Below are 22,389 nucleotides of genomic sequence, written 5' to 3'. Positions count from 1 at the left end.
ACAGGAGATTTGACCGAGAATGGCACTAAGATACGGAACTCGCGAGGCTCAATGTCGGCGGCGGCGGAGGTGCGCTAGCCCCCTACCCTTTTAATTAGTGATATTTTTAGGTGCCTCGCCCTCTCGCTCGTATGGGCTTCGCAGCCTGACTGTCTTCTTGTCAACATCACACACATCTCAGTCAAACAAAATGGTCAACTTCTGGGCCGCTGCCTGCTATGGTGCTTTTGCGCTCGTGCCGGCGGCTCAGGCGATCACCTTCGAGGAGCCTCGAGCAACGCCCGTATATGATTTTGACCGTCGAGGGGGACAACAGCCTCCGGCTCCCACAAACGGACCTTTACTCCCGCGCGCAATTGGACGGCGAACATACAGTCTGAGCGCTGGTATCTCATACTTTACATCGACTATGGGCTCCGAATTCTGCGGTTACATGTCCGGCCAACTAGGTTCGTTTCAATGGACTCGGTGATTAGTTTCAATCAGCTTGTTTTTCTAACCTGAGCCTCTGAACCCAAATAGATGGAGGAGTCTTCTGCAACCCAGGTTACGACTGTATTTTCCACACTCCCGACGCCATTTACAGTGGCATGGTCGCTTGCTGTCTGGAGGACGGTGGATCATCCGCCTGCGGCTTCCGAAGTACCTGCTACAACTCCGACCAGATCTCCTCGACGCCAGCTCTCTTGTCATATTCGGACAACACTTTCGTCCAACTCTGCACTGACAATACGGCCGCGGAGTGCGTGACATGGACCTACCCCGAGCTCGGAGTCACCGACTTCCAATGCACGGATACCAACACCGTGATCTGGATGTCCACGTGGGCGACGGGGATTACCACGTTCGGATCTGGATCCATTTCGGGCTACTCGACAGGAGGACTCCTCGAAGTTGTTCCCATCAGCACAGTCGGGGATGTCTACATAAACGAACATGTGACAGGCGCTGGGAAACAGCCTCTGTCTTCCGCTGCACCGGCGGGCTCAACTCCTACCTTTGACGTGATCAACAACAGCACCAACTCCGGCGGCGGCTCATCGGTCTCCGGGGGCGCTATTGCGGGCGCCGTGGTGGGCAGTGTGGTGGGCGTTGCAGGTATCTGTGCCGCTCTGTTCATGTTCTTCCTCATGAGGAGGAAGAAGAATCAAGCTGCCGCCGCCGCTGCTGGTTCGGGTGACAAAACCAGTGGCGCAATGACACAGGAAACGGGAGCAGCACCGGCCTACCTACCCTCTTCTCAAAGAGAGAATGGAACTATGTTCAATCCCTCCGAAATCGATGGATACCCTACCAACACGAAGCATAGGTCTGACCTCTCAGAGGTTGAAGGCAGTAGTGCTATCGGCAGCGGCAATTCTCCTCCCGTCACTGAAGTCGAAGGTAATAATACCCGGCCGGATATTATTCAGGAGATGGATGCTCGGGCTGAGATTTCGGAGTTGCCAGCTGAAGATCATCGGTAACCCCTTCCGGCACTGATGGATGATTTGTGTATAATGGTTTTCTTTTCTTCTGTTTCTTCTGAGCTGTATATACCCTTTACGCTTGTATAGACTTACGGTGCATAAATATGAATTGGCAATTGCATATGCGTTTTCGGTGCATTCTGGAAATAGATATTCTCCAGGCGACTGTTGTCAAGGTATGTCAACCCTATTTATATTTGACAAGTTCTTCGGAATGCATACCAGAGAGCATCCCTTGCGCCTCTCGACCATGTAATGGATGTCAAAAGAATATCCCAGCGTCATGAGAAAATATAATTTGTTTGGGAGTGTTTGTGGCAACAGTAGGAACCCAAATCTCAATAGCATTGCATCGTCTGGCAAGCCCCTAGTATCTTGCCATAGATAAGCCTCCGCCACTCAAAGGGCTTTTGCGGAACTCCCAGCATACAAAATAAGTGGACCGTGAAGGCCCCACTTCAAGTAGACCTAATTTGACCTTAAACTGTATTACAACAAGCTCCCTCTTCAAACACCGCCACCAGAGTGCTCCATTCAACAAATGCAATAGGTAGATCCAGATAAGAATTTATACGATTGTACGTGTAACCCTAAATGTCCGTTCCCTGGCACGGGGAATTCCTCGGAAGTTACCCAGCCAGGGATAAGATCCAGGCACGAACCGCGTATGTATGTACATGGCAACTGGCACATTCCATTGCCATTCCAGGCCGCTCGCTAGGAGACCCAAAGAAGAGAGGGAGCATTGCATGTTTCTGTTCTGTGCATGTGTCGGGCGCCGTATTATCCGACCATGCCAGCAGAAGTTTATAGGACCGCGAAACAAGGTGGCACTAGAATGTGCACGTCACCAAGGGATTGGATATTTACTCTGTTCATTTCTAATGAATGGCATGCCAATACTTAAAGCCTGTGGTCGAGTCCATGCCCGCGCTGGCTGTTTTCCTTACCTCTCTCTAGCTCTACCCTCTGCTATCCCATCTTATACCGCGCTCCTCCCTCTCCGTTCCCTCTACTCCCAAAACAAACCCACCATCCAATCAAGCAAGATGCGTTCTTTCGTCGCTGCTCTTCTCATTGCTGGCGCCGCCGCTCAGTCGACTAGTGACTACGCAGCTTGCGCGGTAAGAATATCTCCTTATACGAGCTACTAAGCTGTCACTAACACCTTCCAACAGGAAGCCATCCTCGACAACACGGACCCGTCTCAGTTCTCGGACTGTTCTGACCTGACTAGCGCTGAGTGCTTCTGCGCCAACAAGGACGTCATCGACGCCATTGGCAATGACATTGCGGAGACCTGCTCCGGCTCTGGAATCAGTAAGCACGACCTCTTGCAGCGTGAACATGACCAAAGAAGTATATACTAACAAAATAAGCTTTCGACGACCTCTCGGGATCCCTGTGCAAGAGCGACAACGCGGAAACTGGTGACCGCCACGCCAGCAAGCCCATGGAACCCGTCAACCACAAGCGGGCCTTCGCGCCCGAAGCCTCCGCCGAGGTGCGCGTGGTGACCGTGACTGAGACGCAGTGCTCATGCGCGAGCACCCAGAGGGCAATGATGCCGGGCGTCTCGCAGATCCCCATTGACATCCCCGCGAGCAGCAGCCGGGCGAACCCGTCTTCGTCCATGGGCTTGATGTCCTCGTCTTCTGGGCTCTTTGGGTCTCACTCTGCTACTCCCACTCCCAGCGGCGCGAGTGCTAGCCGCTTCAATGCCTTCCAGGGCGCTGCCCCTGCTGGCTCGGCTGTGCATGGTGGCGTTGCCGCTCTGGGTGTGGCCGCTGTTATGGCTCTCATGGTTGCTCTGTAAGGCGTAAACACCGAGAGTTCTTGATCCATTCTTGGACCGGGTCTTTCCTTTGTTCAATTCTGTCTACCTTGATTGGGCCTTGTGTTTTTTGAGAGTCTATATTGGAGTACTGGTTTTTGCTTCAGTTAGTCTATTTAAAGTTTAGGATTTGCTATTAATGACCCATGAAGTATGTCTGTTCTTATGGTAGCAAGATTGCCTTTGTGGCTAACCGTTAATAACCGTGGCGTATTGTAGTTATTGTATGAACATCAGTAACCGAATAGTAATACCCAACCTCAAGCCCGTTTAAGCATGAATCGCCTGCTGCACTCGCGGATACAGTTGCACCAGCTTGTAATAGATATCCGGGTGATCATTGATCATAACCTGAGGATCCCAGCCCATGGCCACGAAGATGGTCTCAACACCACTGCCGATGGGAGTCATAAACACCTGACAGATCTGCAAGCCAATGACGAATGCGAACGCCATGATGACAGGAGTGAACTCGCCATTGGTGTTGTAGAGAGGCTTGGTGTATATCAGATACAGATAGGACAGCAAGGCACAGACATAGGCGACGAATGTAGAGCCCATAGTCAGCACCGGGCCCATCAGACAATCTTGCACCAGAGCATCGATCCCACGATCACGCATCATAGTCCAGGTATCCTTGGCAGCGGGAATATAGGCTTTGCCGTACAGCGCGATATGGCAGAAGGCGTAGCGATTAAACAGCGTGACAAGCCAGTCAAGCAACGAGATCACACAGCCCAGGATCCAGATGAAGATGCTGCCAACCAGGTTTCCCTGCGCGGCTTCCTGGCGCTGCGCAACAGAGCACGCCTGGCGGAGCATCTGGATGAGCGCGATGATCAGACTGCCGAAACTGATACTGCCGAAGGAGTAGGTCGTCGCACGGCGGAAAGCGCCCCGAGTCGATCCCTTAGGCATACCGCCGGGGGAGTTGCTGAAGAAATACCACGAGCCGTACACGCCTGCAATGGTCGTGTGCACCGTGTTCTTGAGCCACTCGCTAAACCAGTACATGGCAAAGGTTACATACACGACCAGACCGATGACCTTGGCCGTGCTGCAGCCGCCGTTTGCACAGGCCGGATTGGTCCCCGTGGAATCCGGCTCGTAGGCAACGTATATGGAGACTAGCGTGACAGAAAACCAAGCTGAAAAGGCGACAGTGACGATGCCGCCCAGGGCACTAACCAGAAACACATGCCCGTACCCGCGCGCAACATCGATGGCAGTCTGCAACATAAACGCCGTGAACGGGATGCGCGGAATCCAGCTGATGAAACAGATGATTGCGAAGACGCCAAAGAGGAGGAACACAATTCCACCTCCATATTCCCTTTTCGCAATGTAGTAGATGCCAGTGGCCAGCGCGAAGACGATATTCAGAATGCCTGTCGCCCAGATGAAAGCCTTGGTGAAGTAGCGCGCGCCCATGAAGTACGCCCACGATAAGCCGAGTGCGACGCAGAGAACAAAGATAAACAGCACCAGGGTGTTGGTGTCGAGCGAAAAGTCGTTGGACGAGTCGTAGATGCCCCCTCCGCTGAACCCTTTATTGGTCGCGTACTTGTGGATAGTCAGGCCGGAGACTGCGACATATCCGAGGAATACGGCAATCAACTGGAATCTCTATTAGCTTTGACTTGATGTTGTGGCAAAGTTCACTGACCAGCAAGCCAGCCCATATATCGTTATACTTGGGCCGTTCGATCTTGAAAGCCTCGTCGAACTCGGTGTACGGCGGCGGCTGGTCCTGGGGATACTGGCCCTGACCCTGACCCTGACCGTAAGGCGGCGGCGGCTTGGGCTCGCCCGACGGTTGACCGCCATTTTGGTAGTCGTTGTTGACGCCGTTGGTCTTCTTGGAAGGGGCCGGTGGACCATCCTGGGGCTCCCCAGCGAAGCCCTCGTTCGGGTTGTAGTAACTCGCAGCCTGTCCGCTCATAATGTTCGTGAATTCCCACGAGACGCAATGAAAAGAGGAGTAGGGAATATTCTCCGCGGACAAGAAAAATTCGGGATGCTGCCGATGCAAGGAGGTCGTGCGCTTTCCGCATGCGGACACAAATCCATGACGCGCCCTCATGGCGTCATGCAAATCGGGCAGGCGCGATGGGGAGCTCGATGTGGGGTTTGGATCCATGGCTTGTGGCTGGGATGTGTTCCTTGGAATAATAGAGAATAATTGACTGCGGATCATCCGATTCGATGAACTGGGTCTATGTACAAAAACACATGTGCAACAATGCAATATTCTAGCCCTGCTTTTCTTCTCCCGGCCAACAAGACGCCAAAAAATGCAAGGGATACCTCAATGCCGAGAGGCTGGATGCTCACAAGGGGAATTAGCATAACAGCAGTAGAGAACAGAAGGAACATGACAAAAGAAAACCAAATAGGTATCGCTATGCAGAAAAGGGTATGCAAATGATGGAAACGAAAGAATATCCGGGTATCCAATCAACGCTGTCCGCCCTTCGGGACGCGCTGCTTCAACTGGCGCCAGGAATCAACAACGCGGTGTTGACCTGGGATCGGGGCCCGCATCCGAGTCGGGAAGTCATCTGTAGCAGGCTTGATTTGACCCTTGCTGAAGGCCACCGACCGGCGCAACTTCTCTTGGCGCACGGCCGTCCGTCGAGAAGCTCTCAGCTCCTCGATCCGACCTTGCCCGACACGGTGTCGCCGCAAGAAACAGTCATCCAGGAGGGCGTTAGCATCCAGGAGCTTCTTCGGGACGGTCTGCACCACTTGGAACACCTCCATCGGGTCGGATACGGCGAGAATATCCCGCTCGCACGCTTTGAAAAGAGCCAGCGACACACGAAAAAATGTCTTTGAGCCTTCGTAAAAGAATATATCCCATACTCGCAACGTAGTCTCCAGAGGGAGAGTCCCAATGAATACCGACATCAGCCAGTTGGTCAATCCGAGGGTGATGTCCGGTAAGCGCGAATGCACTGTGAGCGCAGGTGGTCTGCTTCGACTAGATGTATGTCCTGACATACTGGCGATTTTGGAGTATATGTTCGGCGTGGAGTCCCTGAGCAGCGACATGAGAACCCAAAGGTCGATATTTGCCCCCTCCAAGCTGATCTCATGCGTACCAGGCAGATATACCGAGGTGATGATGTGAAGCATCCAAAAGGCTTTTTCCTCCGGAAGGAAGAGCAGGAGCATCCCGGTGATGAAATTAAGCGACTGCGTGTACCCGATCTTGGGATTATGAAGCGAAAAGGCATAGAGAACCCGGCGGAGAGACAGGATCATCTGCGTTTCCGTCTTCACAGTGTCATACTGAGGGTTACTACCGCCCGCATGCTCAGCATGGTTCACAGTCTCGGGTTTGAAATGGAGATTGTCGGGGAAGGTTCGATGGAGGTCACGTTCAATGTGTTCTTTATCGTCATTATTCGGAGACTCCATGGCACGCCGTACAAGTTGATCGTAGAGCCATGGGTTTCGGTTCATATGGTCATACCCACCAGCATACCAGAACCATGCTGCTCCTCGGAACTCTGATGGTATTCCTTTGCGCACAAGGCGCTTCACTTTGGTGGATGCGGGCGGAAAATTTGACGGATCCACCGTAGGAAGCCCGTGATCTTCAAAAAGACTCTGCCATTTCAGCCTTCTCTCTGTCACATATTCGGAGTAAGGTCCTTTCCAAGACTCATACTGCTCTAGGGTCACGTATTGTGTCGCTTTTCGGAAACCATGGCTATCACGAGTGGCACTTTCAGGAAGCAATGGAGGAGGTACCGGGCCTGGGATAAACACTTTCGTTGACGGTTGTCTTTGGGGTGTAGTCGGAGATTCTGACAAAGGTGGTTCCGCCAGGTTGGACTGTGGTAGTGTTTGCTCTTGCACAACAGGTTCAACTGCAGTCTCTGGCAATGTCGATTCTGAAGCTGGGGGCTCTGTGACTATTGGATCTGGGTCCGCTGGCTCTTGGACGATAGGTATTGGCTCTATAGACTCTGGCAACGGGGGTATCGGTGGACCATTATCCCGGGATGCTAACTCCGGTGGATACTCTGCGGGAGAGGAGTCACGCGAGGGCGGAGGCGACAGCGATGGTGCCTTGCTTCCGACGTGAGATTTTGGCGAGGAAGGTTCTTCGGTCACATCACTGAACCCATCCAGATACATTGAAATCGCACCCTCAACGCTCATGCCCTCATCCGCGCCATAGGGAGCATCAGGAGTATCGGGTGAAAGATCCGTGATAGAACTGCTTTTGGTCAGAACGCTGCTACGCTCCGTCCCGCTGGCCTGTTCAATGCTCGATCGCGATGTCAAAGCCGAATTGAAGCTCGACCTAGGACCGTCTTCGGCCGCGGGGCCACCGGATGGAAAACGTGGTAGCGGTAGACCATACGGGCCTATATCTTGTGGAGAATAATCTGGAGAGTCACATCCCTTGGGCTCTCTGTCCGTCAGGCGAGGTGCCGACATGCAGATACGAAGTCCGCCCCGGGGCAGCGGAGGTTTGCGAAAGCTATCCTCGCGCGGAGGAAACCATCTTGGAGATTGGGAGTCTGGTGTTGTCGAGTAGGGAGAGGAGCGAGCAGGAGACCGTCCACGCCCAGCCTTCCAGTCGTCCCTCGTACCCGGCGAGGGACCCTGAGGCGGGAATGGCCGGCCGTGACGGTCGTCAAAAGCGGAGTGTGGCGCGACAGGGAGGGGAGAACGCGCGCGAGGAGAACTCGGGGTCGACCGCGGAACTGATCTAGCAGGGCGTGAAGCGTAGGGGTCGATTTTTAGAGAATCCAATCGTGGCGGATGAGGGACCCTGCGCCGTCCGCTGAGATCGGAAGTTGCAGGAGGCGGAAATCGAGGGTTGCCATTTTCTGTGACCATGGCCACGATGTATCACGCAGTTCCCGCTGGACATTGGTTATGGAGTTGTCGCTGGCGAGGCGTGTCGGTGGAGAGTCCAGGTGAAGAAGACTCGGGCAACGGAGACAAAAACAAGGCGGCGCGTACCGGTACGCCGAGGTCAAAAGGAGAGTTGGGTTTGTCCAGACCAGAAATATAAGGAGTGAAAAACTGGGAACCAGAAGAAGGATTGACTGCCGGAGCCTGCCCGGAAATAAATTGGGGTTAGGGGTGGTTGGAGAGAGAAAAAGAAGAAAGGGCGAACTAACTAATTCATGGACGCGTGACCGCACATGACGTAGGGAGTTCGTGTTTTGTCCGTGTTCTCCGTTCCTACTATATTTCATTTTATTTCATTGGTTTAAGACGTAATTTATTTAGCCAGTGACACTCCTACTACTCGTCTAGGAGACACCACAATGTGAGATATCCCTTCCCCAGCTTCCGTGCAAACTTGGTTGGGCTGTGCCTGTCCGGCCCGACGCGCAGGGCGGAAGGATCCATGACGATCAGGTCCCCTATGACAACCCCCGGTTGTTTGCACGCTCCCCCGACCACATCCCAATCTGACCCATCACACAGAGCCTGCGGACCAAGCGCCCTTGGTGTGCTTGGCTGCAGGTACCCCTAGATAAAACATTGGATGCGTATGCTCATGGCTCTCACTTAGGGTTAAGAAGCCTAGGTTAGGATGGACAATCCAAGTGTCATACTGTGGTACAATTTAGCGCCATGCAATTTATGCAAGCAATTTATGCCAAACAATGAGGAAATGACAGGGCCATGCCTGCCTCTGAGGCAAATGGTGGATTGTTTGTGGGTGTGCAGGGAGACAAAGACTGCTAGAATGGTGACCTAAGGTGTCCAGCACTTACCTATTTGAACTCTACCCGCTACTACAAAGGGCACTAAGCCCGACACAAAACCACGCAAGCGTGCAAATACTCCAATGTACAGGAACATGGCTTCATAGTAGGAAACTTATTTCTTCATTGTCCATCACATTCCTTTCGTAGCATACTTGTATACTTGTCTTGAGGTCAAATCATCTCAAACTTCCGCCAATAACTTCCCATCCTTGTTGACTATCTGAATCGGCAGATCTCTTGATCTGAGCTTTGCCTTGGACACCATCCCGTCATCGTCCCAAGTAAAGTCTACTGTCCCGCCCCCACGTACCCTTAACCCTTTGACAGAGCCACCTGCCCACTGTGGTGGAATTGATGGGCCTAGGATAACCCGCTGTATGTTCTTATCACCGTTCCACTGAGCGACATCAGAGCTGAGCATTGCCAGTGCCGCACCAGCTAATCCGAAATTTGCGTCAATCTGGAACGGTAGGACTTGGGTATACGGCCAACCATCGGTAGTAGTGTAGACGGAGAGCACGTTGGGCGCAAAGTTCATGTCAATGGTATATTTGAACTCCGAGTATGCCTCGTCGACGACACCAAGTCGAGCCCAGCAGGCAGATCGCCAGGCCTTCTCCCAACCGGTATTGGAGTCGATCGTACCGTTCCCGCGTGAATATAGACTTGTGGCAACGGCATCCGTGATGGTCTTGTTGTTTCCATGTAAGCCCGCGATTGCGTACCCGGGGTACCAGCCTGTCAAGTGGGAGAGGTGTCGGTGGGTGTTATTCTCGACATCCATGTCAATCTTCCACTCTAACGGGAAAACATTAGCGAGTCATCTTGGAGCTCAAGCAGAGGAACTGACCCTGGATCTGGCCCCAACTTCCGACTCGGACGCCTTGATAGACTTTCTCGTAGGCATCCTTAATACGCCTGAGAAAGCTTTGATCGGTGTCACCAGATGCCTCCCACCCTTTCAAGACATGATCAAATAGTTCCCAAATGACTTGTTGAGATTGTGAGCATCCAAAGGTCTAATATTTGTTAGCTGTTAGTTAGCAACGCGAAGGTTAGCGTAATGCGGCAAGGGCATTTCATACAGTAGGCGGTTGCTCCGGAGAGTTGCACGGGTTGGCAACGAGCGTCCCATCTTTAAAGTATTCATCTTCCAGGAGCATATCCAACCAAAACCCCGCGACCGCTTTTATGAGAGGATAGCCGACTGAACGGTACCATTGGACATCTCGGCCGTAATCAAATCGATCCCAGACATATGCCACTGCAAAGAGTTAGAGACCCATTCAAAAATACAGCAGGGGAAAGTCCTCAAAGCTCGCTTAATGCAAGAGGAGCAAATTTGCAAGACTCACTCAACCACGCCACATCATGTTGCGTGTCCGACCAGACTTGATCGTTCTCCTGGCTACCTTTCATTAGGCTTTCAATCGAAATATTGGATCAAAGACACAGAGTTCATCAACTCACCCAGTATGGCCGAAAGTATTAACGTTTGAGAAGGCAACCCAGCCACTGGCATTATACCATAGTCGAGCAGATTCGGTCCCACGGGGAACTAGGGTCTGGGTCATATAGTCGAAGAGCGGCTCCATCAAGTTTCCGAGCCCCATCTGCTCCGCATGCCAGTTGTTCCTGTCAGAGTTGTCCACGTCAGTAAATTCGCAAGCGTGGTACGATCATCACACGGCCGAAAGCGCACATTTGGACGTTAATGTCAATATGATAATCCGAGCTCCAAGCTGGGTAAAGATCCGGTGCCCACGTGCCCTGTAGGTTTGGTGGCAATGATCCAGGGCGAGATGATGCAATGTACATATACTTCCCATAATCGACGACAAGGTTCTCTACAAATGGGTCGCCGTTCTCCCAGGTATAATTCGATAACAGCGTTGAAGTATCGACATCTGCGGAGCGGTTCGGATCAGGAAGTTCCAAACGGAACAGGCCCATCCAGCTCTGGTGATCGGCAACGTGGTCCTTTAACATGTCCGAGTAAGACCTCTTCAATGCCTTGGATATGGTTCTCATAATGACTGGGTAGGGAGGATGACCGCGGAAGGAATAGTTGTTAGAGGCATCGCCTTTTGATGCATCGTACTCGGTGCCAGTTGCAAGGAGCAGTGTTACGCTTTTGGCTGACCCGCCAGGTATGAGGGTCGTACCGTCTTCATTGCATCGGGTTTTTAGCTCGCGCGAGTCAAGGGCCTGAATCTGGGCATCAAACTTCATGCCGATATTACCAAACCCAGCGTCCGCTTCAGTTCGGCCGCTGAAGTGAACGCCGTCTGTGGAACAGCTGGAGTTGGAGACTGGATTGGTTCGAACCCTGTCTACCATGCCAAACGTCACATCCGGAAGCTCTTTGGTCGATCTGATATGATAAATGCAAACTTGATCAATGTATGAGCACAATTGGTACCTGTTTTCAACGTTAGCGATAGGCCACGAGCATCTACGCAGCTACCAAGAAAGATTCGACTTGCGTGGAGTAATTGGCGCCATTTGCAGTGAAAGCTGTCGAATGGACAGCTGTCTCGAGGTCAAGGACTCTCTTGTAGTTGGAATACTGCTCCAGCCCCGCAATCGCTACCGTGAGGTTGCCGAAAGTTTCATATGACCCGTAATCCGTGCTGCTGCCATACAGTGCTGATTCGTCTGTGCAGTTGTTAGTTCGTCGAGGACATAGAGCTTTATTATTTGTAATACACTGGATCAAACAGTTTAAACTTACTTCCGGTGCCGTTCTGGAAGATCCAGGACTGAATCCCCGGAAGAAAGTGTGCCAGAGACGATGTGGGATTACCTCCTCGATAACTCTGTCATGGGCAAAAAATCAGTATCAGAAGAACTTAACCTCATAGGCAGCAGTTCTTGGGGCATTGTTTTACCGTGTTACTGAAAGGCCCTCCTGTCCACAGGCTGTCGTGGTTGATGCTCACGATGTCATTACCGGGAATGCCAAGTGGCATGCCTGTCGTAAGTTCAGCATCGTGCTCGTGAAGTTGTCCTTTTAACAGTTTACTGCCAGGTGCCACAGACCTCCCTGCTTTCCGTTTCCGACGACATAAGCAGACATTAGGATATCGTTTGGATTGGCGGGTTTCCGTGTCCACAGCTTGAGGCCATCAACTGTGGCCAGGCTCATGGCTATCAGAGCCAGCCGACACGAGTTTGAAATGTTCATTGCTGGGCAATTGCAGTTTGCAATTTTCAGGGTCTTTGTGGGACGAACTGAACACGCGTCGCAGTCTATCCATTCTTCTGGACTAGAATGGTAAATATATATATGTTGATCGTCGTTACTGTTCTCACATCCCCTCTTATTAAACATACCTATTTTCCGTCGGGTGTTTTATTCCTGGATGTGGCGGATGCCATAATGCGGGGTATTAGCCGACTGGTGAACTCCCGAATGAGGTAGTTCCCTCCGTTCTACATCCTTTCTCCCCAATAATGTGTGAACCCCATAGCGCCTGTTAATGGAACCAACGAGCGTCGAGCGACAACCTGGTTAACACTTGGGATGGGGAGGAAGGTCGACGCCTCCGAATAATTCGCATCGGCAGCGCATCTTATACCCTATTGTATTTGGACTTCGGCTCCCAGCTTCACACGGTTGTCGCTAATCTCGATCTACCCCAGCACGTCATCCCAAACTCATTCTTGCACCCCAGCATCGGCTGTGGTAGAATCAACTCCTTCAGGCCCAGCTCCACAAGGGTGACATGACCGTCGGTTAATTATCCATCCCCTGTCAGCTGGTACCACGTAGAACAAGTACTCTCAGGTTGAGTATCATGTATACTGATTCCCAAGCTAACAGCTGATCAGCAATTGATGGTATGGAGCCAGTTGCCAATCCTAGAATTCTCTTGCGCATCCCACTGATACAGTACAAGTCACTCAACCAGTCCCGCGTTAACAGCAATGAGTTAACAGCAATGAGAACTACGCTACCGGTAGCAAAGAGCTGCCCGGGAACTCCGATGCAGGAGCCATGGACTCGTGGATGCTCTGGCAGATGCTCAGCATATGCCCGGTTGTCTCTCAGCCCATCTATCTGATTTTGTCACCATGGTTTGAGGACATTTCTTTCCACGTGGGTGGTAATGGCAAGACCCTACGAATCACTGCAGAGAACCTCGTAATCGATAGCTTCTATGTACAGAGTCTGAAAGTCAATGGAAAAAGTAGAACAAGAGCTGGCTGAGTCATGGTGATATCGCGAACGGCGGGCGTCTGGAGTTCGTGTTGGGACCTAACATCACCGTTTGAGACACTGGCAAAGTGCCATCCAGCCCGGCACACGGTGCTTAACTAAAGGCTAGTACGGTATAGCGATATTTATGGAATCAAGGTTCGAGAGTGATGGTACTTCTTGTGCTCAATATGAATACTCAAATCAGTATCCGCTATGAAGAAACCCAGATATTGCTTTAGATGCTCAAAATGCCTACAGACGACCACTCGGCGGGCACGTGGCGCATATTCACCAGAAGCAGCAGCAGGGCCATTGGTGTTCCAAGGTGTGCTCACTATGCACTCAACGCGGCCCGAGTATTCACCTTGACCACAATGGAACACTCTTTTCGCAGTTAGTACCAAGCCCTAGGTCAAACTGGTCCTATATCCCTCCTCGCTAACTTAACATCCATATTCTTCTGCCGCACAAACCAAGCATTTACAATCTCCCACTCAGCATCAGGGTCTTTAAGCTCAATCTGCAGATAATATCAGTCACCGGTTCAACCAGTTCCACAAAGAGATACAAAACTAACCTTGTACCTGAGAAACATCGACGGGATCAACTTATACATCTCCAGCAGGCTAATATTCTTTCCAATACAAGTCCTCGGCCCAGCTCCAAATGTGAATGTCGCCCTTAACATCTGCTGTTTGCGAGTGTGATAGTCTGTCTCAGTCTCGCCATCCTTCTGTAGCCACCGTTCTGGAATGAATACGTCCACGTCATCTCCGAACACCGAAGTCCGATGAATAATCCACGGGTTAGCGCCGACAATTGTGCCTGCGGGTAGATATGGTCCGTCATGAGGAAGCTGGAGTCCATCTGCTGGAACGATGCGCTCTAGCAGCAAGCCGACGGCAGGATGGAGGCGCAGTGCTTCTTTGATGACTGCATCTAAGTAAGGTAGTTGCTCCTGACTCTGTTTCCAAGACACGGGCAGCGAGATTCGATTCTCTTTATATGCATCTGTGAGTTCTTGGTTTAGTTTCGCGGTAACTTGAGTACTTTTCAGCGTGTAGTAGAGAATAGCACGAAGAGAGATGGCTGTTGTATCAGAGCCAGCAACCATGTTGCTGACCGTGTATGAGAAGATTTGATTATCACTGACGATATTCGGATGCGTCTTTTTCGCTTCTAAGAAGCGATCTAGGAAGTCTCTATGAGATGGATGTGCTGGTTTGTCATCGGTTTCTTCTATCTGTCGGAGACGCTCGTCTAGTTGAGTGCGTGCAAAACGTGCCCCGGCACCCGTCGAGCTTCCTTGGATAAATTGTCGAAGGGGGTTCTTGATGAAAACATAGTCCAGCCATGGTATTTGACCGATCTGCATATTTATCAGATAAAATGACGTGCTCAACAGCCAAAATATCTTACCTTTCCGGAGTAGTCCAACATCTTTTCCAGAGCAGCAATTATTCCGTCCACATCACCACCCCGTTCCAGGAACCCGAGCGGCTTGCTGAAAGTTAACTCGCCGATGACATCGAAGGCATCTATCAGGTAAGCATCAGTTGAAATCTCCAAGAATATCATCAACAACATACAATATTGCAACCAGCTAGCGATATCGCACACCATCTCCTTTGCCACAAACTCATCCATCCGCGTAAAAAAAGTATGTATCGTCTTATCAACAAACGGCTCAAACTCCGTCAGCGTGCTCATCGAGTAAGCCGCAGAGATAGGTCTCTTGATAGCAGCATGGAAGTCCTCATCCGTTGTTGTGAACAGCGTGGGCGTGGCTTTACCCTTTGCCATCTGCTGCTGCACGCGGTAGAAATCCGTCTAGAATTAGACTCCGTCAGTGAATGGCTGACCAGGGAAAAACAAAGGTAGCGGCTCACTTTGTTATAGCCCTGGTTAATGCCATAAATCATCTTCAGCGCATCCAGATCCCGTATGCTGATCACGTTCGGGCCTAGACGGACATAGTCGCCGTGTTTCTGGTGTAGTTTGTACAATGTTCTCTCTGCGCGACCATTGGCTACGTCTATGAAGCGCCATATATGCGATAGCTTTGCTAAGAATGGACCTGGGACAGCGGATGCGCCTGGAGTCAGGTAGTTACGTGTTAGGTGGAAGATGAGGGCGAGGAGGAGGATGCCGGGCAGGTGGTGGGTGAGTAGAGTTATTGTGTCGGAGATGATAGCCATGGCAGCAATTTTCTTGAATGGTCGACAATCCACACTGTCGAGACAACATCATCTTATATCTTCTGCGCCATTCCCGAGGCAGATTGTTTACATCGTCTTAGGGCTGGGGAATGCGGGGGAGAAATGAAATGGCGGCGTAAATTCCGCGCTCTGTATAACCCGGGAGAAATTATACAGCGTATACCATTCATTAACGCCATGAAGACCAAATAACTCAATATGATATCCTCAGCTCTTCAACTCCCTAGATAACAAGGCCCTCCTTAAAACAGATAGGTGCCGGAAACCGGAAGAGACGTAATCCAGATCACCACCCATAGCCTGATTCGGTGAGAGACACAAGGACGCCAGAATATATCCACCCTACTTCGACGTGGCATGTTTCCTTGTCCAGTCTCGCGCAATCTCCTCGTAGCGCTTCCGATCATTCTTATACTGCTCTGCGATCCTCCCCTCGACCGCATCGTCCGGCATCGGCTCTGCAAGCAACTGTCGCGCGAACTCTAGAACGGCGGCAATCTTGGAGCTGGGCTTCCATTCATCTGGACGGAGCATGCCTAGACACATGCTCCCTTTGTCATCGTTGGTCACGTTTGGGTGGTAGATTTTCGTGGCGAAGGAGACGGTTGGTGGTTTGAAGGGGTATCCAGTGGGGAGGGTGAGCTTGATAAGGAATCTGCCTTTCTGCGTGGTGAAAATCAAGGTCAGCGTGCTTGATTTCAGTGAAAGCGAGATATGTTCTTCCATCTCCATGCTCTGATTCCAAGCGGGGCACGCGATCACTCTGGGCTTAGAGCGGGCCTTCCGGGCTGAGCGCGGGGGACGAAAAGGTTTATCTGGGCAAGGCACAGTATCGAGCAGTCGATAAGAGGCGTACATCAAATGGAGATCCTTCTGGTCCCTCCATGTGAACCTTCCAGTCGTACAGGTTTGACTCATCGGCCAATTCGACGGTGATTCCATCCGGAGGGGACTGGACGAGTTCGCCCAGCTCCTGTAGGGGAACCAAGGTGTTAGATGATTGATGACACAGGTCAGAGCCGCAGAGGCTCGAGGTATACCAAGGTCCATACCTTGGCTATGCGCTTCTGGCTACCCATGGTGGGTGCGGAGTGTTGCCAACTCCGAGGGGCACGAGATAGGCGGGAGTGGTAGGGAGGAGAGAGAAGAACGATGCAGAGAAGTGAAGATGCAAGATGTTTGAAAAGAAAGCGAAGGATATGACCAGCCGGAATCACGCACGACCGAGCGAGGGAGCTTGAAAGCGGCAGGCAGTGGGGTACGTCAGTGGTGGCCTCAGGCATCACTGTTTACTCCTAGATAGGCAACTTGAGAACCACTCCGTATTCTTTGGACACTCCAATTACATTCTAGGAAACTACCGACCTAGTCATCATTCCCGCTGGAGCATCACCATCAGACCCATAACCCCCAGGAGCACCGTCTTCAGCCAGGGATGTTCAGAAAGCATTATAGTAACGTATCCAACCGAAGGGATATATCCGCGAACGCTCCCGACGAGATCCTCTTCCCGGTTGAGGTAGTCCTGGCCACGCGCATACTGTAGCGAAAAGATGAGGAAGAATCAGATGATAAAGCAAGACTGGGACTTACGAGCTCGGTGTCGTCTGACGGGTTATTGTCGCCCTAGAAGCAAGGATGTGGTCAGCATTGAAGGCCTAGACCAGAGGGTTCGGGCGAGCAAGTACCTTGGTGAGGAGCATATGCGAATTGGGAGCCGAATCCCTGTGTCCAATGTCAGATCAAACCACTCCAGATGTCTCCTGGTGTAGAACAAACATAGTAATCTCCTTCACCTTCTTCACGCTGCTGCCCTCCACCTCGGGCAAAGTTCGTACGACGCGGTGCACAATGGGAATGTCCTTGCCTGTTTGCGAGGTGTCAGTCTATGCACTATACCGGGGGAACTTTGCGCGCTTGCCTCGCACGTTATAGACAACAATCTCCCCAATATCCGCCCGCGGACTCCTATTCCACAAAAAGAGGAGATCTCCACGTTGGAACGCGGGCTCCATCGACCCGGACAACACGACCACGATCGGGGAGCTCGACGCGGAGAATACGGACAGGGATTTCCATAGCATGAAAGCCGTGGAAAGAACGAGCGCGAAATTTAAGGCTTGGCCGACCTGCTGGCGCATATTGGTGGCACTGGTGCCGAAGAATGAGAGCATGGTGGGTGGTTTGGTCGGGACTGGCGATTGCGGCGTGGGAGATGGGGATGCCCTAGGGAAGGACAGATATTTAGCAGGTGGCCAGAATTTAAATGAAGCGGGTTTCAAGAGAAAACCAAGATGGTCGATGCGGAAACTCACTGTTCTAAGCCGGCGCGTGCTGAGGTGTGGCCAGAGTTGAGCGGTTTGACCGGAGTTGGAGAGGTGGCCTCGGCCGCTCTCCGCCTTATCAACAATGCCGGTCCGTCAACACCTCCTACTGTGTACATACATAGTCGGCAATGTCGTCTAATTTGGATTACAATTTATTCTAATAATTACACCTACCCATATCTTTTGTGGATTTATTTGTTTGGGGAATTATTGATCTGCTCGATGTCGAGATATATAATGCTGCTATGCTTCAGTATGTCGTAAATCAGGGCATCGAGACATAATTTATCGAGAAGTAACTTTCATTTCCAAAAGACTAGGTCATTGGATATTCCGCTTGGATAAATGACTAGTATCTACATTTTCGCGCCTTTATCTTTCTTGTCGCTTGCTGAGCCACCTCTGCGAAAAGAAAAGTCAGTATGGATTGGAGCTTTATTTCGTGGTTCGAGTAGAGAGAACGTTGTATAATACAAGCGGGTATAAAAAAAAGGTGGCGATGAGCTTACAGCTTCTTCATAATGGCCCAGGGCTCAGCCTTGGGGCCTAGCATAGGCATGAAATCATCGCCTTCACAAATCTTCATCGCCCTCTGGTACGCCGGACGCTGCCCAACACGCTTCAAGTAAGCAAGGATATGCTTATGCCTCTCCGTATCATAATCCACAAGACAAAAGCCCCGCATAGTTGTCAAGGTGAAAAAGATCATGATATCTGCAGCTGTGATGTTCTTTCCAGCAAGGTAGGCACCCGTTTCAGCTAATCGGGCATCAAGCATAGCGAGATGCTGCTGCCACTTGTCCATTGTGCGCGCGACAACAGGAGAGTTCGGGTCTGACCCTCGAGCCATCATGACTCGGAATAGAGTTGGCTGGAGACTCCCATTGGCAAAATGATACCATTCCAGAAAATGAGGGTAGTCGGCGCCGTCCTTTGGGGTGGGTGATAGACGCCCATTCCCGTGGACGGCGATGATGTAGTCAATAATCGCGCCCGATTCAGCCAGCACGATCTTGGCGTTGGTAATGGGAGATGGGTCATCTTCCATTACTGGGGCTGTGCCGGCGGGATGGAGGTCCTTGAGTGATTGCGGGGCAAAGATAGGATCGCGCTTGTGAAAAACATATTTGCAGTCGATGCCGAGTTCTTCGGCGAGCCAGATGACGCGCTCGGATTGGGAGAGGCCTAAGTGATGAAGCGTCAGAGGCATTGTGGACTGTGAATGGCGTGGTAGAAATGGGACTGGGGATTGTTCAAGACTGCAAATGGGTACCAAGAGCAATTACTGAAGCGAAGAATACTGGTCTATCAGATCGTTAGTTTTAGGGGCGGTTCTCACTTTTTATACTTGCGGTCAGAGAAATGCATCTGGTTTATGACTGGGTTATGAAACCTGCTCATGTGGATAGGCGGAATTAAGTGTTTGTTAGTTCCGAGTAGCTACTTAAATCAGTTAGCAAAATCAGCGCTAAATGCACTAAGTCGGAACAGGGAAAAGGACTTCAATGACCAAATGGGGATGGGAATGCGGCCTTGAGAAAGATACGAAGGGATCTACACAGTCAGTTCTCGAATTAACAAATGCGGAATTAGCGAATGTTTGCGGTTTAACGGACGTCTCTGCTTCCCAATTTTGTTGTTGGCGATCTTGATATCGGGTTTGTTGGATCTATCCAGCCAAAAGTCGCGGAGTCCAAAGCCGCCGGTAATCTCATAATATTCTTGGTCTGTGCCCTTGTCTCTGAGTCAGTCAGCGGTCTCGGTGCTGTCAGGTGGACGTATACTGGTAAGTCAGGGAGTATGCGGCTTCGCGCAAAGACCAACACCCTGGGCAATCTAAGAAACGCCTCGGTTGCTTGGATCTGTGGATCGACACTTCCCACATGCTCTTTGGACTGGGCCTGAATACTGGTGATTGCACCTGGTGGCAAACGCTCTAAGATGAATTTACGTTGACCTGAAAAGTTATGCTACGTACACACGGGCTTGGTTGCTCTCAGTATAGTTGTTTATTTCCTTATTCCCGACTATACCGGCCGAAGTTACGCCCACTAGATGAGCTGTTCATCGCCGCATTGCCGCTGGGAAGCTCTCTAGGACTGTCTGCACCGGTGATTATTGGCAGGGCACGTGAGGAATAGGTGCCAACTGACTGCTGCAGAGGCAATGCAGTTAGCTTTTGCCGACTCTGCGTTTGAAAATCTGAATTGTTTCAATAAACAGAGTTCTCCAGCGGGCCGCCTTTGTCCAATTCGAGAGGCATTCAACTATACAAAAATAACTACATATTTTGACACAGTCTTGCAATGGGTTTCTGTCTTTCATAATTATCGATATTCAGCCAGACGGAGAATATACCCATCTCCGTCAATCAAGGGGCCCTAGATTTTCTTAGGAATGTTGAAATCACCCGACCCTTGGAAACCGGGTCTCCGGGGATAGACAGATGATTCTTCATAAAATAGAGTAATCTTATAAGCCACGGATTCAGAAAAGGGCCATGGATTTAGGTCAAGACCGACTATCTGTACTTGAGCTTCTAAATTTGTACCATCTCAGATAGTGCTAAGTCCAAGGATCCTACGCGTCTTCTCAAGTGCAGATCCACACCAAATGATTCAAGGGGCACACCCATTCCTGACACGAGGAGCTCCGGCCACGATGTAGAACTGGTCAATGCTAAAGGGGCATGCCAAGGCGTGACGATTTTTTAATCACTTTTAACCATGTCATGAGCTGCTTCAACGTTTAACTGTGACGACTTTCTCAAACGCAGCTCAATATGCCTCCAAACTCCTCCCTGCTCGACAGCGAACCCAAGCCCCTCATTCGAAAACTCCTGCAAGAGCATAATCTCGAGCTCACCGCGGACGGCCAGTTTGTGCGATGGCAGCGAGATAACCCCAGACATCCTCGAAACTGGACTGTTCGCCGGAAGTGCTATGATATGGGACTGATATGTCTCTTGGATCTTTTCATGTATGAGTGACCCCGATCGATCCGAAAGTTCTAGGTGGCTAATCAGTACCCTTGTTTAATCTAGAACTGCAACGAGTACCGCGGGAGTAAGTCAAACCAATGTGTATCTCCATTGGCTGATATTCACAATTTCCATAGGCAGCGGTAGCGTCCCAAGCGCGCGTCGAATATGGCATGGGCCATACGCTCTCCACGTTCTCATTCGTGACCGTGTACGAGCAAAAAATCATATTTGAAGGCCCAAGCTAATAGCTTGCAGGTTTCTCCTTGGTCAGGTAGTCGGCAGCATCGTGCTCCCGCCATGGTCCGAATCCTTTGGTCGGAAAGGTCTCTACATCATCAGCGGCGGATTCAGCAGTCTCTGCTGCATGGTCATCGGGCTGGCTCCCGTGCTGAGTGTAGCCATCATCATGAGAGTGCTTGCGGGCATGCTCTCTGCAATACCATATACGATAGCCGGGGGAAGCATCGAAGATATGTTCAACTCGCAGGCAAGGATTTGGGTTGTGTTCATTTGGACGGTTGCGTCGAATATTGGGTTGATTATTGGGCCGATCATGAGCAGTTATATCATTGCCGGGCTGAGATGGTAAGTACCCTGTTTACCGAGTATCGTCGATGTTGAGTTTAACCTAATGTAGGAGATGGGTTTTCTACATCTACGCTACAATCCTCGGCCTGATAGCATGCCTCCTTTCTTTAATCCGCGAGTCCCGTCCTTCATTTCTTCTTGCCCGTGAAGTCAAACGACTGCGTGCAAATGAACCAGCAATTCCCCCAGCATTGAACCATGACCATTCACCCTCTCTATACGCCTTCACCAAGGATGCCCTCTTCCGGCCAGCCCAGCTCTTCTTCAAAGAACCAATTATTTTCACCATTGCCGTGATCATCGCCATTGCATTCGCCCTTGTATACATCTTTACTGAGGCACTACAGCCGATCTATGAATCCATGGGATTCTCCGCCTCCCAAGCCTCCCTGATATTCATGGCAATCGGCCTGGGAACTTGTTTCAGTGCCCTAACCCGCGTATTGGATAATCACATTTTCACGCTGCGCAGACGAAAAGGTCAGATCGTCAAGCCGGAAGACAAGCTGGTTGGCCTGGCTATTGGTGCACCGGTGCTAGCTATCGGGTTGTGGTGGTTTGGCTGGACCATCCCACCGAAAGTGCATGGCCCGGACGCGCCGTGGATTGTGCCTACCATCTCCCTAGTCTTTGTTGGCTATGCTCTGACGGAGCTGGATACAGTGCTCTATGGGTACATCTCAGATAGCTATCTGAGTTATTCAGCTAGTGCTACGGCAGCGGTAGCGTTTCTGCGTGCAATGCTCTCGGGGACGTTTCCGCTGTTTACGCGGCAGATGTTTGATGGACTGGGTGCTAATATTGCGATCTCTGTGCTGGCTGCCGCGGCGACCGTGTTTTGTGTCGTGCCGCCCTTGTTTATTTGCTATGGAGAGCGCATCCGAAGGCGGAGTCCCTTTGCCAGGTATAGTTCGGAGATTCAGGAGGAGATGGGGAAGGATGAGGATGATTTTTGATTTTTCTGTATTATTGTCGTGTATAGTTTGAAGGGACTGACAGTCCATTAACAATGTTCTAT

At 51.1% G+C, this 22,389-nt stretch overlaps 9 protein-coding genes across 9 annotated transcripts; 3 read left to right on the top strand and 6 right to left on the bottom strand.

Moving 5' to 3' along the window:
- Nucleotides 1-190: 190 nt before the first annotated feature.
- On the top strand, nt 191-1,466 carry N7474_004146 (uncharacterized protein; the record flags this gene model as incomplete). Its single annotated transcript, XM_057195561.1, has 2 exons — nt 191-449; nt 523-1,466. 2 exons carry the CDS (start codon nt 191-193, stop codon nt 1,464-1,466), a joined length of 1,203 nt encoding a protein of 400 aa, XP_057052957.1.
- A 1,052-nt stretch (nt 1,467-2,518) lies between these two features.
- On the top strand, nt 2,519-3,285 carry N7474_004145 (uncharacterized protein; the record flags this gene model as incomplete). The annotated part of the gene is made up of 3 exons (XM_057195560.1): nt 2,519-2,593; nt 2,648-2,789; nt 2,849-3,285. 3 exons carry the CDS (start codon nt 2,519-2,521, stop codon nt 3,283-3,285), a joined length of 654 nt encoding a protein of 217 aa, XP_057052956.1.
- Nucleotides 3,286-3,573: 288 nt separating this feature from the next.
- Nucleotides 3,574-5,443, bottom strand: N7474_004144 (choline transporter-like family protein; the record flags this gene model as incomplete). The annotated part of the gene is made up of 2 exons (XM_057195559.1): nt 3,574-4,920; nt 4,970-5,443. 2 exons carry the CDS (start codon nt 5,441-5,443, stop codon nt 3,574-3,576), a joined length of 1,821 nt encoding a protein of 606 aa, XP_057052955.1.
- Nucleotides 5,444-5,760: 317 nt separating this feature from the next.
- N7474_004143 (putative GTPase activating protein (Gyp3)) lies at nt 5,761-8,163 on the bottom strand (the record flags this gene model as incomplete). The annotated part of the gene is made up of 1 exon (XM_057195558.1): nt 5,761-8,163. The coding sequence occupies one exon, from the start codon at nt 8,161-8,163 to the stop codon at nt 5,761-5,763; it is 2,403 nt and encodes an 800-aa protein (XP_057052954.1).
- Nucleotides 8,164-9,231: 1,068 nt separating this feature from the next.
- N7474_004142 (glycoside hydrolase family 95 protein) lies at nt 9,232-12,237 on the bottom strand (the record flags this gene model as incomplete). The annotated part of the gene is made up of 10 exons (XM_057195557.1): nt 9,232-9,848; nt 9,901-10,069; nt 10,136-10,314; nt 10,406-10,458; nt 10,521-10,685; nt 10,753-11,472; nt 11,510-11,708; nt 11,785-11,869; nt 11,942-12,024; nt 12,093-12,237. The coding sequence occupies 10 exons, from the start codon at nt 12,235-12,237 to the stop codon at nt 9,232-9,234; spliced, it is 2,415 nt and encodes an 804-aa protein (XP_057052953.1).
- A 1,429-nt stretch (nt 12,238-13,666) lies between these two features.
- N7474_004141 (putative ubiquitin conjugating enzyme (UbcB)) lies at nt 13,667-16,552 on the bottom strand (the record flags this gene model as incomplete). The annotated part of the gene is made up of 8 exons (XM_057195556.1): nt 13,667-13,774; nt 13,832-14,623; nt 14,674-14,792; nt 14,844-15,084; nt 15,144-15,486; nt 15,820-16,208; nt 16,330-16,446; nt 16,526-16,552. 8 exons carry the CDS (start codon nt 16,550-16,552, stop codon nt 13,667-13,669), a joined length of 2,136 nt encoding a protein of 711 aa, XP_057052952.1.
- Nucleotides 16,553-16,845: 293 nt separating this feature from the next.
- Nucleotides 16,846-17,647, bottom strand: sec11 (signal peptidase complex catalytic subunit SEC11; the record flags this gene model as incomplete). Its single annotated transcript, XM_057195555.1, has 4 exons — nt 16,846-17,013; nt 17,067-17,099; nt 17,162-17,198; nt 17,373-17,647. 4 exons carry the CDS (start codon nt 17,645-17,647, stop codon nt 16,846-16,848), a joined length of 513 nt encoding a protein of 170 aa, XP_057052951.1.
- Nucleotides 17,648-18,305: 658 nt separating this feature from the next.
- N7474_004139 (glutathione S-transferase family protein) lies at nt 18,306-19,010 on the bottom strand (the record flags this gene model as incomplete). The annotated part of the gene is made up of 1 exon (XM_057195554.1): nt 18,306-19,010. The coding sequence occupies one exon, from the start codon at nt 19,008-19,010 to the stop codon at nt 18,306-18,308; it is 705 nt and encodes a 234-aa protein (XP_057052950.1).
- Nucleotides 19,011-20,582: 1,572 nt separating this feature from the next.
- Nucleotides 20,583-22,327, top strand: N7474_004138 (uncharacterized protein; the record flags this gene model as incomplete). The annotated part of the gene is made up of 5 exons (XM_057195553.1): nt 20,583-20,779; nt 20,844-20,865; nt 20,918-20,991; nt 21,039-21,368; nt 21,421-22,327. 5 exons carry the CDS (start codon nt 20,583-20,585, stop codon nt 22,325-22,327), a joined length of 1,530 nt encoding a protein of 509 aa, XP_057052949.1.
- Between the last annotated feature and the right edge of the window lie 62 nt (nt 22,328-22,389).

Source organism: Penicillium riverlandense (assembly GCF_028828495.1).
Source record: "Penicillium riverlandense strain IBT 135883 chromosome Unknown utg000003l_segment0_segment0, whole genome shotgun sequence".
Classification (NCBI taxonomy): domain Eukaryota; kingdom Fungi; phylum Ascomycota; class Eurotiomycetes; order Eurotiales; family Aspergillaceae; genus Penicillium; species Penicillium riverlandense.
Note: the sequence above shows the minus strand (reverse complement) of the source record. Positions and strands in the feature narration are given on the sequence as shown.